The sequence below is a fragment of the Botryllus schlosseri genome, chromosome 3 (assembly GCF_051294905.1).
Source record: "Botryllus schlosseri isolate E-star chromosome 3, Bs_hap1, whole genome shotgun sequence".
NCBI lineage: Eukaryota > Metazoa > Chordata > Ascidiacea > Stolidobranchia > Styelidae > Botryllus > Botryllus schlosseri.
Window position 1 is genome coordinate 16,187,819 of NC_137238.1, and position 18,823 is coordinate 16,206,641.

At 39.8% G+C, this 18,823-nt stretch overlaps 2 protein-coding genes across 3 annotated transcripts in view; both read right to left on the reverse strand.

Annotated features, from left to right (window-relative positions):
* The window catches only part of LOC145434950 (uncharacterized), a 236,662-nt gene that overhangs the window by 123,688 nt on the left and 94,151 nt on the right, over positions 1-18,823 (reverse strand). The gene's annotated exons all lie outside the window — the stretch shown is intronic.
* Positions 222-15,233, reverse strand: LOC145434937 (putative ribosomal protein S6 kinase alpha-1). 2 transcript variants are annotated; one of them, XM_080312157.1, is made up of 6 exons: positions 14,661-15,233; positions 12,172-12,222; positions 5,973-6,041; positions 2,555-3,427; positions 1,179-1,829; positions 222-502 (listed from the first exon to the last, which is right to left on the reverse strand). In XM_080312157.1, exons 1-6 carry the CDS (start codon positions 14,740-14,742, stop codon positions 450-452), a joined length of 1,779 nt encoding a protein of 592 aa, XP_080168283.1. In that variant the 5' UTR covers positions 14,743-15,233; the 3' UTR covers positions 222-449. The 2 variants fall into 2 exon arrangements, with proteins under 2 accessions (XP_080168283.1, XP_080168282.1); XM_080312156.1 differs by having other exon boundaries at positions 222-1,829; positions 14,661-14,888.

The window sequence follows — 18,823 nt, forward strand, 5'->3', positions numbered from 1 at the left end:
CTGGAATAAAGGACAGTAGCCTACGTGGCTGACATCAATACTCGACCAGCGAGGCCACGAATTATTATTGACTGAATGATAGGCTATCTGAGATTAAACGAATGAACAGTCGATGATGACGACTCCCGCCGAATGTTCAGAATACGTGTATAGAAAGTTCCTGCTTTCCCTAATAACACATGTCCAATAACATGGCCATCAATAAAAGCTAAATTTGCGACTTTTATTTCTTTATTTTTCACAATAATAGTATAATATAGTATAATTATTGGAACAATCTTATCAGTATATTTTCAGAGCAAAGCCAGCTGTATGATTATTACAATGGTATTGAGTTAATAATAGAGAAATAGATCATATCGCTAACAATTCCGACTTCGCGACATGTACAGGGCATTCGACAAACGGTTGTGAACAATCATGACAAACATACATATGACCGCAAGGAATCAAACCACTGTTCCTGGATTTCCGCAGCAAACGATCCATTCTCCGAAAGTAACTGAAAGAAAGACGAGAAGATTACGGTCACCGGGATGGGCTGTATATTAAGATTAGAAAGAATGGCCTATGTGACCCTCGCTGCCAAAATGGAATCCGTATAGAGTTGTCTAGCCTTCGAATGAGGTTGGCGCAATAATTATATTACACCGCGACATCCAGGGGATGATGCATGCGAGACTTGAGTGACGTCTATAGTAATGTTATCATATGTCCTCATTTAGGAAGATTCGTCCACCTTTTCGGGAATTCGTCCTCCTTTATTACTTTGAGAGGGTAAGTGACAGGCGCAGCTAAAAACGCCATAAACGACATGAAATCTGCGAAGCCGATATTTGCGTGGGTTATTCGGGAGTCGACTCGGAAAAATGACCCTTTTTTATTTATTTATTTTTTCAGTCAACATAACATAATTTTCCGTAATAGTTCCAGAATCGGTGATTTGCAAGTTTAGTTATCTAAATCTTGTAATTTGTCAAATGTGTCGGCCTTTCCGGATCCCAAAATATGACTTCTTATATCCACAATCAAGGGCCGCTTTTCAGGATCATTCGATAGCATTTGAGTAAGCAAATCGATCAGCTGGTCTTTTTTCTCGCGAATCATAATACCGACGTTTGAAAGATCGAGCTTTTCACCGAGTATGATGTTGGTTTTCCAAAAGTTGCAATCAATACCGTAAGGATGTTTGCCTTTGCTGATGAGTTGGGCCAAGACGATGGCCAGGGAAAAGATATCAACTGCTCGGCTTATTCTAACTTCACCATCGTTATACGTTTCAGGTGCACGGTATCCATCTGATCCTATTCCATCTCTCGTCTGAGTTACCTCTGCAGATCTTTTGGGGATCTCTTTGGTTATTCCGAAATCAGAATATTTGAATATTACGTTCTCGGTTACGAGTATGTTATCCGGTTTTATATCTCTGTGAATGTAACCATTTCTATGTATGTATTCGAGTCCATCGATTAGTTGTTTGGATATAATGTTGAACGTTCGAATTGAAAGGGATCGGTCATTGCGCTTTTCCATGAACTTTGTCAGACTACATTTGCACAGCTCCATAATAAGGTACAGATGCGGGCCGGATCCATTCGTCTCAATCTCATCAAAATCGAGAAATTTTACGATGTTTTTATGTTTCAGTTTCTTCATAACAGCAAGTTCCTTCTGTGCGGGCCCGGTTTTCTTGATAATTTTTACAGCAACTTTCCGGAATTGGCCTTCCGGCTGACATTCTTGTCCCTGTCGAACATTAAGTTGCGGATTCAAAGCCTTGTCGTCATGTAAAAAGACCTTGTACTTTTTCCCCTTCAACCACATGAATTCTGCAAAACGAAAATTCAGAAATTCGAATTCATAAATTTCGGATATTTAATCTTAAGTGATTAGACGCCCTTACTGCGGAAGGCTGGGATCATAAAGTATATTTATTCATTTATTTATTGGAAGAAGAAAAAGAGTGGCGCCTATCACCGTTAGGTCTTGTGCTCATAAAGTCTATATAAATTGTCTCAAATTGTGCGATTCACTGAGCTTGGTTAGAAGCATTTCCACAATCATATATCATGTAATTCTGGCCATATAGAGACTGGCTTTCCGATTACGAAAATGTTTTCGTTTTATGTGAAATGATATTTTAATGGTTTTGTACTCTTAACACTCAGTTGATGTGCAACTTATTTTGTTCATCAGAGAGATGTGTATTGTCGTTGATTATTATTGTTCTTACGACTCACATAAAATTATGGGTTTCCAGATTAGCCAAAGTGTTCTGCAGGTTAGCAAAGGTTAAGAATCCGCGGACTATATGTACTTTGTAACGACTAATAGTGTCACGGGACTTGCCATAAGTCAGAGTTTCCATTCAGGAACAAACTCATTTGCATATTGCAAAATGGCCTAGCTAAATTCAAGCCCAAATGAAATCAGAGGAAACTCAATCCGCCACTCGAATAGCAATTTACTCTCTATTCGACCATAGAATGGAATTGCTTATTGAAAAAACATGCAACCATAGCTATAGCAATATTGATATATCATACAACATCACCTTTTACTACTATATTCGTATCATCGCCGAGAGCATGATTGAGGAAAAATTCATGATTTCTTATATCCACAACCAATGGCCGATTTCCAGGGATTTTTGATAGCATATGAGTAAGCAGATCGATCAGCTGGCCTCTTTTCACAGGAATTTCAATATCAACGTGTGAGAGATCGAGCTTTTCACCGAGTATGATGTTGGTTTTCCAAAAGTGTCGACGCGCACCGTATGGATGTTTGCCTTTGCTGATGAGTTGAGCCATGACGATGGCCAGGGAAAAGATATCAGCTGCATAGCTTATTCTAACATTATCATCGGCATACGTTTCTGGTGCTCGGTATCCATCTGATCCTATTCCACCTCTCGTCTGTGTAACTTCCCTTGATCCAACGGGGATCTCTTTGGTAATTCCGAAATTAGAATATTTGAATGTATTGCCCTGAATTACGAGAATGTTATCTGGTTTTATGTCTCTGTGAATAAGGCCATTTCTATGTAAGTATTCAAGTCCACCGAGTAACTGGTTGGATATCAAATTGAACGTTTTAATCGACAGGCAACGGTCTTTTCGCTGTTCCATAAACGTCGTCATATTGCATTCACACAGCTCGAAAATGATAAACAGATACGGGCCCAATCCCTTGGTCTCAATCTCATCAAAATCAATACATTTCACGATGTTGTCATGCTCCAATTTTTGTAAAACAGCGAGCTCCTGCTTTGTTCGATCCGATTTCCTGATAATTTTCACGGCTACTTTCCGGAATTGGTCACCCGGCTGAATTGCTCGTCCTTCGTGAACAGTACGTCTCTTATTCAAAGACTGGTCGTCGCGGAAAGACACCACGTACTTTCCTTCTTTTAACCAAATGACTCCTGCGAAACGGAAATTTAAAATTTTGAATTTATAATTCCCATATAAACAAACTTTGGTGATTCGACGGCATTACTGCGTGAATAAAGACTGCATCCATTGTATCATTCACTAGTGTAAACCGGGGTTGTAATGACTCGAGTGTGACTCGAATCATTTCTTTCAAATGCGTAAGTCATATGACTCGAGACTAGGACGGACAAGACAGACATTTCATTGTAACTTCGTAGGATAGTAAAGTTACCACATTATTGGTATTTGATCTGTTAGTCCTGATACTAAGAAAATGGGGTCAGAAACAGTGAGGACTGAGTAAATTGCTATACTATGAATGCGAGTCATTATGTCACTCGAACAGATTTGAAAAAAGTGGGTTCATCCGGATTGAACTAAAAACTCAACCGAGAACGTAATAACTTGGACTCGGAGTCAAGTCAAAACGCCATGAATCGGACTCGGCACTCTACTATAGCTCGGACTTGACTCGGTGGTGAATGAAAAATGGCTCGACTTGACTCGAGTCAAATTATATAGGTGAGATTGACTTGTCACTCAGAACCTTGTGACTTTGTTACAACCCTGATGTAAACACCATCAATGCACTTATGGTTGGGAACATTTTCAAATCCGAAAAAATGTGATCCGGGCAATATTTGGGCACACTTTCCGAGAGCGAAATTTGATAAACAAATCAGCAGCAATCGAAACTTACTGTGTCACTGATTAAGAAAATGTAAATTTTAATCTCCTCATGTAAGTAATCAATGGATATCGGGATTTCACATCATGACAGAATCGCATTGTGAGGAAAAATGACGTCAAAAAGTAACGATACCACAGCAGTCGTGTCGCAAAAAGACGATGCTTAATCGGCGACGGGACTATGAGTAATGAACTTATCTCCTCTCACTCTACTTGAGGGGTCGTGAACCTTTTGCGTCAAATGAGCCATATTGGTCCAATTATTTTCAATTGTAATTCCCAAAGAGCCATACGACGATGTCAAACAATTGTGACGTCACAATTGCATATTCGTGACAGCATGGGGCACAATATCGGAGTTCACAACATAGGATTCGTCACAACACCCGCACTAATCAAGCCGGATACCAAATATTTTAGCATGCAATAACTTAGCTTGGCTATATAGCGGTTGGGAACCGTTTGCAAGTATCATATTTTTATTTGCATTTCCTTGTGAGCTACTAAGAAACTAATTTAAAATTGTAATTAGGAATGTCACTTCATGGAAGTTTATTTCTCGCCGATGATCATGAAGACAATGTGGATTTCAAAACTGCGTTGTCTCTCCCACCAATCACCACATCGTGCAATCCAAGATTTCATAGAGTGCCATAATCTTTACGGCTAATTCGTGTGCGGCTTGCCGTTGCAATAGGAACTTTGTATGGCAAGTATACAAACTTCGTATCGAACTCGACGGCTTAAAACTTTACCAGTATACACCCGTAAATAACTTGAAGGTATCGTATTTCCCTGTTATGGAAACAGCGAACATATTAGATTGATAAATGAGCAATTTTCCACGAGCACTATTTGACACAAATTTGAGGAATATGAAAAGGGGTGGTTCCGAGCTTATCAAGAATTGAGAAAGAACGTTCAACAGCAGCAGCTGTTGGCTGGCAACACTGAAGTTGTGCGTACACTGCTGGTGACACACCGCGTGGCTTCATTCTGACAATGTTGCCTACATCATAATTTGTCATCATGCGCTTCTATATATAAGATAGGCTTACCATATTTTGGAAATCAAAAAAGAGGACACTTTTTCAGAAATTTGTAACTTGCAAAACCGGAGTGAAATTCTCAAAAACCGGTTAATTTTTCCTACTTTGTGATCGGTTGACTAAAAAAAAAAATCATCTTTTCCGCTCAGAGCTAAAATCACCGTTTTTCACCCTTCGGAGCTTCACTTCTGTACAATTATGCGGCATATCACTCGCAATTTGCACTAAATCTGCTCTAAATCTCTAAAAAGAGGACAACATCTCAAAAAAGAGGACAAAAGGGCGTCCTCCGAGGACGCTTTCAGAAAAGTCAAAAAAGAGGACAAATCCTCCTAAAAGAGGACGTATGGTAAGCCTAATATAAGAACTAATGTCCTCGCAGTCTTGCTTCAGTTAGGATATAGCGGTACGTTGAGCATAACACCATGTCAACGTTTTTGTTTCATTTGACTGTTTGTGATTCACAAAGAGCAGACAATGGGCCGTCTACAACGGTAGGCCTAAAAAGTAGGCTACAAAATGTAACATTTCAAAAGATAAGTGCACCGACAGTGCAAACATCTACCTACGATACAAACGAAATGCAGGTTGCAAAAATTTGTTGACTTTTGTTAACTTCTTGACCTAACACTACAATTTTGGCGAAATTTTGACTTTTTTTCACATGTCTAACAAAAATCGCCATATTCATGGCTCATTCACTCATAATATATATATATATGTAACGTTTTAGGCACGTTTGCGGTATTATTGGTCATTAGATATAGAAAGTCCTGTGAGGTAACGCAATACTTACTGTCATCCATTGGTTCCAAGTCGTATTCGTCTTGTGGACGCCGGTCGGTATTTGAGTCAACATTTCTACCTGTAAGATAAAACATTACGGTATCTAAAAACGTCATTGTTCTTGCGCAAGAACTTGTTGACTAAGAAAATGAGGGCACCGCGGTTTTAAAACTCCGGGAGGTAGATTCTCAATTGCTCAAACTATTTCGAATGCAGACCGTACTGCACTTGCTAAGATAAGTATCTAATAAATAAATAAATGAACAGAATCTAGCTCGTCACTTTCCATTGTAGAAACATTGCACTAAACATGGCCTGATTTTTCGATTGTCTAACGGTTGAAGAAAAATAAATCATCAAGTTCTTTTGTGATGGCTTTGAGTTAAGTCGGTGATTGTTCACCATCCGTCAGATACTGACTTGCAAAGGGTATGCACTTTTTCTAGCGGTCTCGCTGTCGGCATGACTTTTTACCACTTGGGAGTTCTATGGCCTAGAGCAGTATTTCCCAACCTTTTTGACCTCGCAGCACACTTCGAAAATGAAAAAGAGTTCGCGGCACACTAGCACAGTGGTTCTGTATTCTTTTGGGTTACGGCAAAAGCAAACTACCAGAATACGTATAGCAGCAACCACAGTCTTATATAGGTGGTCACTGGTCACTGACGAAGTACTTCTACCTTTTCGGTGTAGTCAAGTAAGCTTTTCGCTGCTACAAAGAACAAATTAAGTTTTCTTTTATCTCTGCGGACATTTCACAATTACGTCTACGAATGGCTATAATTTGACATGGGGATCGTTTTCAATTCTTCTTTTTTTTACAATTTTATTGCAGGCAGGAATAAGGACTTTCTCTCAATCCGTGTGAGGTTTTGAATTATCAACAATTACCTCTGTTGCAACAAAACTTGCATGCTGAGATCTCGTTCAAACTTCCGGCTGAGGTTAATTGCATAAGATTGGCTTTGCAACAAAGTCTGCCCACTCGTTGTCGATGTAATTAACCGTCGCATGGAAGAATCCAATCGCGATCGTCACTAACAAAGCCTACATTTTACCTGCAATGATGGCACGCTACCTAACAATCGCTATGTGAATGGCTATGTCGGCAATTCTAATTTGTAAACGTGAACCTCACTTCCAAATGAGTATACATTTCTCGATGGTGGGGATGCCTTCCTAGGTGTTGGAGGTTTATATTGGCTCCTACTCGTCCTCGGATCTGCAAAAGCAGTGTCTGACAAAAAGTGGATCGTGCTATAAGTTGGCATCTCAGGAATCAAAATATGTTATATCGACATGGTATAAAATTATCATCGATAACGAAGACATGGCAAGAATACGACTACAAATAGAAACAGAATAAGGTCATCAACCTGCGTCACGTCCCTGTTCTGCCTCCGGTTCTGATGGGGTGACAAGTAAAAGGCCACCTTTGGCCACACCTCAACATCGCGGTCGAATAGCCCGAGTCTAGTTATCTATCTATCACCGTCCTAAATGCTACTATATGTGGGCAAACTAGCGTATCCCACTCATTGACGGTGGAGGCACCAGTTTCATTCATGGCAGTGCAGTAGCAAGTTACGAAGCGTCGCAGATTTATGAGATTCTCCGACCCTATACATTGCTGTGCTCCGAGCGTCTTTACAATAAAAAGCCAGAAAAGACCCAATCCATGACCTGATGGGGATGCCTAATTGAGATAACGTTATTATGGCCGTCGCGACATCCTTGTCTCTGTTCACTGCATCAGATTGTACATCGCGTGTCTTGATATAGTAAATTCAATAAAAACTCCAACAATGACACACTCAAAATTTGGATTTTTGTTATACTTCGACCCAGTTTAGCGCATTTGCTCGCGGCACACCTGAGCAGTCCCATTGGCGCACTAGTGTGCCGCGGCACCCCGGTTGGGAACCACTGGCCTAGAGGCTGTCGTGGACCCAATAAAAGTGTATCACTAGTCGCCTTCATAGAAGACCTGAGCTAGATTTTCACGGAGGATTTGTACGCAAAGTGGATAGTTGAAATAGCAAATAAACATGTACCTCCAGCTAGATATCAGTCAAATGGATAACATATAAAAATGAAAAGATTGGTGAATCAAGTTGTATTCCTTTGCGATACATACCCCCTCATCGGATGGGAACTACTCTGATAATCATTTGGTTTGATAGAAATGGATTTTATTACAAAGTAGATTACTATGACTCAACTGGCAATGAGATGGAATCAAGCCTCGTTCCAACGCCCAGGCCCCGATGCAGGTGTTCGTCTAAAGCAGTGGTTCTTAACCTTGCCCACAGCGCCCCCCAGGTGGCGCTGGCGATTTCGAAGGGGGTCGAAAACACTCAGGGGGCGATATGGGGGGCGCTGGGCTCAGGGGGCGGTATCGGGGGCGCTGGAGAAAAATAGCTTCGCAGTAGATGATGTGGTGATAGGACATATCCTTAATGAGTATTCAGAGCAAATTAACACCGAAAACTTCGTTACATATAGCCTTCAAAATACAGGTTAATTGTCCATGCGGGCCTAATTGACTGACACCGAATGTTCCTGTCTTGGCAATCTGAACCCCAGAAGACGAATTCCATCTGGCAGGGAAAAGTTATATGTCAGTGAAGAAATACCAATCTGAAATCTTGTGCGTCTTTTAGTTTAGTACGATTGTGCGACATGGATATTACTGTTGGGCGATATCCCCGTTAAGCGATTCTATGTTTTTTGATATTGCAGACAGGGGGTAACGAAATAACATCATGAAATGAAGTCATACCAACGGGTTCGCCCGCCCGAATATGTTTAATTATTAGTAACGGGCCCTACAGTTTCCAAGAAACCTCACAATGTTCGCTTTAACTTTTGATGAGTCTGCGCACACTCAACAACTCATTGCGCTGAGCCTTGGACAACAGTGCGTAACGACTAAAAAAAGGTAATAACCCCGGATTTGTTGTGCGCAGCGTAGATTTTCTGTGCGCAGAGACCGTCTCAGCATTGCGCCCGTGCGAAACATTGCACCTCACTCAGCTCTACCGGTAAATGTATTCACGTGAGCAGAGAGAGGATAAAAATTGATCTCAATCTACATGCAATTTCCGATGATATTGACCAATTCAATGATTAATTAGTGAAATTTTTCGCACTTCGCGCGACTAGGCGAGGATAGCTGCCTCAGCAAATGGTCACCCAATGTAGATACCTAATAGGCTATCAGCAAATAGCGGACAGCCTAATGGGGGGGGGATGGGAGTGAAGTCCCCCGGAAGTTTGGTTTATCACCCGATGGGGGCCCAGGACCAACGTTTTTTGTTTGGGGGGGGGCCTGGTCACGAATAATTGTACCGCGGGCACACCCAAATATGTTTAATTATTAATTACGTGCCCTTTATTTTCCTATACAACAGCTCACTCAGTGCTACTGGTAAATCTGATTACGTGGGCTGAGAGGATAAAAAGTTTATAGCGACTTATATATGTAATTACCACCTATTCATTCATGTATTATAGAAAATTTTGGTACCTAGGGCGACCAGGCCGCACAAACTTTGCTGACCATCAAAATCAAGATATGGGGTTCGTGGGGGCGAAGCCCTCAGAAGTTCGGTTTATCACGCTATGGGTGCGCAAGGCAATTGTTTTTAGGGGGTGGAGGAAGTGCTGTTACGGCCCTCCCTCTTACTCATTGTATTTACTACATTCCTTACAATATGAAGTTGGGGGGCGCTGGAGCACGATAATATTTGAAAGGGGGCGCTGGAAGAAAAAAGGTTAAGAACCACTGGTCTAAAGGGCTTAAACATGGTCTAACTATCATTCGTCTTATAAACGGTATAACAATTTTGTATTCCTTTTCCAGCTAAGATCAGGCTGCGCCCTCCGCCCCTAAACCATCTCAGAACATGTATAGAAAGAATACCACGCCTCTTTCCCCGTTTTACCATTTAGGTCAAGTTGTCTCAAAACAGACAGAATGACAGCGATAACGCAAGACAATTTGGCGATCGTTATCTCCTACACACCAGTGACCATCTTTCTTCAACATTATTGACAAATATGATTTGGCGATTGATTGCGAATGTAACGGTGAAAGCGTGCAACTCATATTCTTCGAAGGCAGTATGATTATAAAATAGTAACCATGCACATACGGTAACCACTCGACTGTAACGCAGGCGATCAGGGGAATTCAATACCACGTTATACCTCATTCTCATTCTATATATATTGTGTGGAATAATCTACGTTTCAATAATGATTTTAATACCATGATTATAATGTATTACTATTGTTCGAAGATTATAGGTAACGAATGAGGGCTTCGCACAATGATTTGAATACTCGAATCTGAAGCGAGTATCAATTCCATTGTTCGATTCAGGTAGTCAGATACGATTTTTTTCGCGTACTAAAATTATACTATCGTTGCCACTAAGAGTAATAGTATCAACGAGAATTATAGTTTCCATACTAACACCAGGGCATTGTACGCTATGGTATGGAATGAGAAATTTCCATACTCCGTGCCGGCCTCAATCGTTCCATATAAAATACACACAATTTCCCATAGCAGCATTATTCCTACCACATTTGAGACCTTTTCCATGCTTTCGCAGTTACCCAGCCTCTAGCGTAATTTAATACAACTTCTTTGTATCATAGCCTACGCTCGTGGTGTAGTTTGCCTGATCATCGAACACGGAACGTGAAATATATACTGGATTACTAGGGATTCACAACAGAAGCTCATGACATGTAAACCTACTATGATAATGCACTACTAGTAGTAATATGGAGAAATCATCTACTAACTTACATAAAACAAAAGGCATTGCCCCATTAGAATATGTCTTAGAATACTATTCTACATAGCTACCTTACAATCATTAGGGATTTTGCGACAGCAGATCAAATGTCCGATTCCCTCACCAATATGTTGGTCATAGCCATAAACTTCATCTGCCAACATCATGGTGTCTATACTCTGATCAGATATATCTAGATTTAATGAAGTTACGATTCGTGTTGGACGCCGGCATGGCGTAGCATCGTTCCCAGACAAGCTACAAATTTTTGAATTACATTGGTGCTTAGGCCCATGTCAAATACATATTGCGTAATGATCATCCGAGCAAAGCACAGTAAATTATTTCGAAGTTCAACAATTTCATTTTAAATATTCATGTAACTGCTTCATTCTCAAAGTCTATGATTTTGAAACTCCTCTTGGTAGTTTACGGTGTGGAAGTTGCAATAACTGAAATGTAAGCTGCTACGCGACAGCGGTCGAATATAATTCGTTTCCATGATATTCATATTGGAATAATTATCATTGACATTATTTTCCTTCTTATGCGCGTTGCACAACTATTTTTGATGGTGCCATAGATACCGATCGGAGTGGATGAGTCCGGGTCACAATGAACGATTTTTTGAAGTATGCAATCGATTTAACAAATCGAATGTAGGAGGTATGGAGATATGGAAAACAGTTCCATGCCATACTTGGATTTTTTTTTAACCTACCGAACTTGCACATTCCCATATTTCATACCGAAATTTAATTCCATACCATATCATGCCCTGACTATTTCCCAATTTGTAACACTTGAAACCTATTTATCGTATCGCAGAATGCGAAAAATGAAGTAAAAAGTTATGAACGATAGAGAATGACATAACTGTGAAGTCGCGATCAACCCACATCAACTGTCAGAATGTGCATTGAAGAAGGTATGGTTGAAAATAACAAATCATCTTTAAGCTGATGTAGAACTCCTAAACTTTGCTGTCGCATAAAATGATCATATTCGAACTTTTCACATCATTCATATTGGTGATACTCGAACACTCGATTCAGAATCATATCACTCAGGTAGTCGATTTGTCCAAGCCTGTAATCAGACATGTCGATAAGTAATACGTTCGGTATAAAGGTTGCGATTCTGTTCACTACAGTTTTTTACCAATTTTTTCGGATCAAATGCCATAAGATTGCGATTCAATAAAAATAAAGGACGGATTCGAGAGGATTCGATGAAGTCAATCAATCAATTACACTCTATCTAATCCTGGCCTTTAAATAAACTAAACCGAGGATGGTGACAAAAGAGCCATACACATACAATGAGAAATAGCCATCAAAATATAGTCCCCGGATTGCTTGGTTGCAATTGATTTATTGCAAAAATAAATGATCTCACCTCTCCTTCCCCAGCCAAATTTCTTCAGAAGCTTAGTGTCTTTTACAATCTCTGAATAAAATGCAGAAATTATAATGAAGAATAAAATGATCATGATTAAAATTCATTTTATGGAAATCGCACATAAATTATGCACTAACTTTTCGCGAGTGAGGACGTAAACTAAAGTTACCTTTGCTTCCAAATGATGATTGCATATTTAGATAATTAGGGAAAATGTGTCATGCATGTGTATGTGTGGATATCTAACTATGTTGTATGGAAGTCGTCATTCTATGTAAAACTGTATTTCATTGATTTGTTGAATATACCCGCTTTCAATAACATATGTATCGCTATGAGTCGTGTAGCATTCATATATTAATCAATTCAAAATTATTTCAGATTTCAAGTTTTCGCAAAAGGTCTATCATAAGTTCATGACCAAAGTTATTCTACGCACTGCTGTCACTTCATCTCACAATGTGCATACGTTTCGCTTGTCGGTGGTTGATTTCGAACTTTGAAACTTTTCCTAAAAGATATGTGCGCACCGAGGAAAGTCATTGTGACCTTGCGAACCTTCAACCGAACATTTTTGTACACTGTAGAGCAGTCGTTCTCAACCGGGGGTTCGCTAAAGGTCCTTCAAATTTGCAAAAGGGTGGATGACCTGATTTGGATTTTTATTTTAATTGGAGAAATCACGAAGCAGTTCCGCTTCATACCTGCAGAAACTTCAGACCTTACATAAACAGAACGGCCGTCCGAGATGAAACATTCTACTGTTCAGACTCATTTTATTTGCTAAATTGCCAATAGCCTACTGTTGCAAACACATTGCTGTTTAGAGATTTTTTTGTAAGCGTTTTGGAAAATAAAAGTTTGTGAAAATCCAATTTCTCCTGTGATAAACATCTATTCCAAAAAAATTCTAGATGAGCTGCTAGATAGAAATGAATAGGCCTAACGCTATATGTTCATTAAATATCTGTTTCCTAATTTAGGTGCCATATATGTTGCGATCATAACCCAGAGGGCCAGAGGTGTCGTCATAAGCGTTACACGTTATTACTACATTCGCCACAACCTATCGTTGTGAAAAAACATTTTCGGCACTGCTTCATATCAAATCGACGGCGCGGTAATGCACAAATATTTTTGCTTCCGGATCGTGTACTTTATTGGGGTGGGTTTCGCAGTCTCAGAAAATGGTCTTGCGGGTCCCAGTTTGAGTACTACTGGTCTAGGTACTCGGAAAGGCGGATTTTTAAAACACGACCTCATATATCAAGAAATGCATTTACAGAAATGGCTTCAAAATACTAAAAGACTTCCTAAATTCTACGTAATATGATGTTGTTTTCAAGAAAAGTCATTTTGTTGCTGTTTATCAGCAGCCTACACTTAATATTAACACAAGACAGATAACGGTTGCACGAAAATTGAGCTGAATTTGAACTAAAACTGCGGTTTTCGTGACGGTCCACAGGGGGTCCGCGAAGACAAAAAGGTTGAGAACCACTGATGTAGAGTATGTCAATATTGTTAAATGAGATTGCCATTGGTCATGGGTTAGTGATTATCAAACTGCGTGCCGCCAAAAATTCTCAGGTCCGCCGTGAGTCTTATTGTAATTTTGGAATGTAGCTTCATATATATTTAGAACAAGACGTGCAGGCAAGCACATGCGACCTGAAAGCACTCACGGCGTAATTGCTTCATAGCTGATAAATAAGCATATTTGACCATTATCATGGAGCGAATCGTGGCATTGCAGATCAGAAGGAGATATGCTACGTCATAATAAAGTTGCTATGTGCCGAGGATATTCTTTAATTCGTTTTATGCTCCTGGTGAATCGACTCATTAACCAAAAATTATTTCATCAAGCCTGAGCACACTGCTTGGATTTAAACTTGCATTGCAATATCAATTCTTTGGATTTGTTGGTCACAATTTGGATGACTAGTAGTTGGTCCATTTAGAAGCAATTAATCAATAATCTTTATGCTGAAAAACAGCTTATTGATATGTGGAATGTCCCCTTTTTCCAAGGTGCCGTTTCCTCAAAAATGGATAAGTTATGTTTGTCTCATTAGAAATCCTATATCAAGATAGGTGCAAAAACAATCAGAAATTTATAGCTATATACATGCATGCAGCCATGAATTCATGACAAGGTGAACAACTGAACAAAGTGAACATAACTTCTTAGTTCTAACAGAAACCAGAAACTGTGCACGAGAGAGACCGCTTCGAATTCATAACGAAATTTGGGTATGTTGGCAGCAATGAAGTAGCCTATAACCTAGTGTCAGTCGTAGATCACTTCGTACAACTAAGCATATAGCCATCGCAATACTACATTATTTCTTTCTAAAGCAACTTTATTCTAAGTGTGCCGTAAGCGTTTAATACCTTTTTTAGTGTGCCACAGGACAAAATAAGTTTTAGAAACACTGTCATAGGTGATAGTTGAACAACCTTGAAGATTCTAGTCAACTCACTTCCTATAATAGCTCCGAACGCACCCCCTGCCACTGCAACACCGAATCCGATAACCCCAGCGGCTATTAATGGAATAGGCATACTTACAAATACTATGATTTGAAGTAAGCACACAGTAGCAGCAATTGACGAAATGATTTACAGAAATCGCAACCAGTGTTTATTTTAGGGAAATAAAATACGTTCGGAATTGATGTCAATTGATGAACTCTGCTATCTCATTAAAAAATTACACTATAGACTACTCCCTTTCTAAGGTTCGCATGCGAACACGCATATCTGAAACCAGGTTCGCTCCACAAACACCAACGCCAACAGAATGTTCTCACCATACCAATTTATCGATCTATTTACTCATATATTAATATATCTAAACGTTGGATACATCGAGCATACTGAATTGGTCTGTCAATGGTCCTCGTTTAATTTTTAGTCGGGCATAGATAGCCATAGTAAGGAAAGTCCATTCTAAAAGTGACAAGCTATTCGAAACCTTATGATATACTCATGCCTTTGAATAATATAGATAGCGCTATTGCTATGAAAGTTCCACAATTTGACGGAGCGTATTTGTTACTTGTAGGTGGCACTGCAATCCTTAGTCAGTTGGTTGAACTGTAACTATTTACTGGGTACCTTTTATATACACAGGATTGGTGGCATGAAAATAGTTGCATTATTTGCTTTCTCGCGTAAGAGTGCAGAACTAGGAAAATACCAGATAGTCACATGATCGGGCATAGGTGTGTAGGAATCGAACTATGTAGAGTTAATATGACTGGTATTTTTAAATAATTCCATTGCAATGAAATGCAAACAATCGACGAGACGAGTTTACAAATATCGGCTATTTATTTTGGGCTCATGAAAAGCTACGTCACTGGACGCCAACAAATGGTTTCAATAACCAAATCCTTATCCTCTCCTTATCTTATTGTTACCTGTGGTGTATATCAAAGCTTAGTGCTTGAGCCGGTCCTCTTCACTTTATATGTCGACGATATTTTTGAAACCTTCTCATTGAGTACCACACTGTTCGCTGATGACACTCATCTCATCTCACGTCAAGCGTATCCACATTCAAGTCGAAATACAAGCAATTTATACCGAATGAATACTAGTCAGTTCTCTACTTTACCGGACCACGCCCTGACATATCGATATCGTCAACCGTCACATGCCTCCTCTTTACACCGTCTAGGCCCAGGTGGGTGTCTGATCTCAAAGACCACTCCAAGTCGTTTCGACACCTTCCTATCTTTCATTGTATCGCAATCTTGTGGTGTTTTGAAATGATTACATTTTCATAATAAACTGAACTGAATGTTACTGAGAAGCGACCTATCTTATGTTAATATGAAGACAGTGTTGGGATGACTCAAGTCATGACTTGACTCGAGTCGGACTCGAGTCACCTTTTTCATATGACTTGACTTGACTCGAGTCACTTTGCTAAAATGACTTGACTTGGACTTGACTCGGGGTATCAGAAATGTGGATTGACTCGTGACTCGGAGCAAAATCCATGAGTCAATTTCAAGTCATCAGTTAATCGGTGTCGAAAAAAATCCCTGTATCTCGCAAATGTTCGGATTGTTCGCGAAACGCTGGTGTAACCCGTGAGAGCGACCAATCATTCAATGATCGTGCGTTTTACTGAGCCTCCATTGTTCTCTCACAAATAAATTGACCACAAACGAAGTGATCGAAGCTTACAGCTTACGTTGTCGTAAACTCGTAGTGAAGTAATATAATAGAAAATCATTAAACCTCTTGTTTTATTGAAACTGAATTCAAATATAGTTTATATACTCCTCCACCATTGGCGCAGGCTCGAATTGTATCATATCAATATGTAAATGGGTAAAGGGTTATGTATTGCATCTTATCAATTCGTTTCTCTATTCCCTATTTTGGTTGGTAACTATAAACTGAGGTTACATATATGTGAGCGATACAGCGCCTTCTTGGGTGTATATTCAACTCTATATTCGTTCATCGGTTCAAAATCAATGACCACTCAATCTCTATTTCAGACAGCTAGCAAAATGTAATGACGTAATCATGCCTCATACTACGAAAAGGCAACTTGACTTGAATTTTGACTTGACTCGTGACTTGACTTGACTCGACTTGACTCGAGTCACCTCCAAAAATCGAGTGACTTGACTTGACTCGAGTCACCTTCGAAAACCGATTGACTTGACTTGACTCGAGTCAAAATGTGCAATGACTCGAAATGACTCGTGACTCGAAGGTAGTGACTTGGTCCCAACACTGTATCAAGATAACCGCTTTTTAGCGATAGTCATGTACTGAAGAGATGCAAATAAACTACCGAATAAATTCTTTGAAATTAGACGTTCATCACATCTTTATAGTGCTATACGTCGGCGAGGATGATGGCCCTTCAGTAAGCATGGTGTTGGTCACGGTAGTACAAGAAATCCAACTTGTGCGTGATAAGCGGAATCCCGGAAAAAAATCCATTTTTTCACGTTTCTCTACTTCTACAGTTGAAAAGTCTCGCATTCTGTAAATCCAGTGCTTCCCAAGCTCTTTATATGCGTGTATACCATTTCGAGCATTTTTACTAAGCGCACGTACCAATTTGTTATAACAGCCAAAATAGAAGTTACTGGCTCGAAAGGGCTGAAGGCTATTATTTTTGCTGGACAACGAGTTTACAGTGCTGAGATCTGTTCGGCACAAATGATTTGCTGCGAAGGAAAGATTTGGTACGCTGATCTGCGGTGGAATATTTTGAGATTGTGATAAGCCTTGAAATTTGACAAATTCCGATACAGCAAATAGTGCGAAAGCGTTCTAAATGTTACACTTTCGTATTCAATTTTCCAAATATTCAAAACTCTTTCTATTCTCTAGATTAGAAGAGCAAATGCACATTCTCCTCCAAATTAAATTGCTTTGCGCCCATAAGCGTCACAAGCCACGTTGCCGTGCTCATAATAATTTGTGAGCCAGATGTTCGTCACAGTCATATTGATTGGAGCGTGAAATCCGACAGTGCGTTATTGTGTGTGCGTGAGATTGAAATTCATTTTTTTCTCCTGAAGGCTTTACGAACGTTGATCGGGAAATGCAGCAATCCAGCCCGAATTGTCGTTATTATAAGTAAACAAATGCCGCAACGCAAGCGACTCAGTCATTCATCCCCTTTGTGTTCGATGTAATAACGAATTGCTGATTGTATACGCGCTTTATCGTCCGTGGTTGTTTGCGGTATTCATGGTGTTTTGCTACCGCAATGGTCATTTACACCAGGATGATATTCGTTATTATAATTCCGAATCTGACGACTTGGAGCACGGCCGGCTTCCGGACTGTTTTAAAATACCGCTTAAGCAGATCGGATAGCGAGGATCCTAGATAAGCCTTTCACCTCTGTAATCACCTGTTACATGCAGGACCTTAACTGCCGCACCCGAACCCCCTAATTAGTGCATCGAGTTCGAAGAGGGGACAAAAATGTCTCTGAAATCAACAAAAATTTTGCAGTATTTGTTTGGAGAATTATTAAACTTCTTTAAAATTTGACATCGCTTGATGTCTTGGTTTTAATAGGGGTATACCCATCTCCCTAATAAAATATTACGTATATAATTATAGAAATATACCTTCCGGTGTCGGCCATTACCGCGCCACGACATACCAAGACATATGAAGTTTTGGCTAACTCCGCGAAATGTGCTGCCGAAAAGATCGACAGTGAGAAACCTTTGCCGAAATGGATCAAAATCTTCGGTATATATGTATTTCTCCCTTGGCGATGGCCAAACAGTTTGCACCCCATGCACTTATCGTCATATGTCAAAAAGAGCACATCATCTAATATTTAAATAGGCAACCTTTTTGGTAATCACGGCCACATTTCAATTAACTATGTAGCCTAAGGCCGCATTTCAGGGCATATAGCCGTAATGAACAAACTGGACGAAAAATACCTATGTTAATCTGTCCATATCCATTCCCGGTGAACTCCGGACTATTTACTTTTCACGAAGGCTTATTGTACGCACCGAAATCGCGAGTGGCAATGCTATGAATAGTTTCTAGGATTCCATATTGTAACGCAGAGCGTGGAAATTTTTCAGATTCACGAATGAATACCATAATTAATAGTAACAGTAGTACATACTAC

What these genes read in the sequence shown, in the direction of transcription:
- LOC145434937 (XM_080312156.1), bottom strand. Translation starts at nt 14,742, where the DNA reads ATGCCTATTCCATTAATAGCCGCTGGGGTTATCGGATTCGGTGTTGCA. An exon ending in GTTCGGAGCTATTATAGGAA is followed by an intron (nt 12,223 to 14,660) that starts GTGAGTTGACTA and finishes CATTTTATTCAG; the next exon opens with AGATTGTAAAAGACACTAAG. An exon ending in ATTTGGCTGGGGAAGGAGAG is followed by an intron (nt 6,042 to 12,171) that starts GTGAGATCATTT and finishes TTTATCTTACAG; the next exon opens with GTAGAAATGTTGACTCAAAT.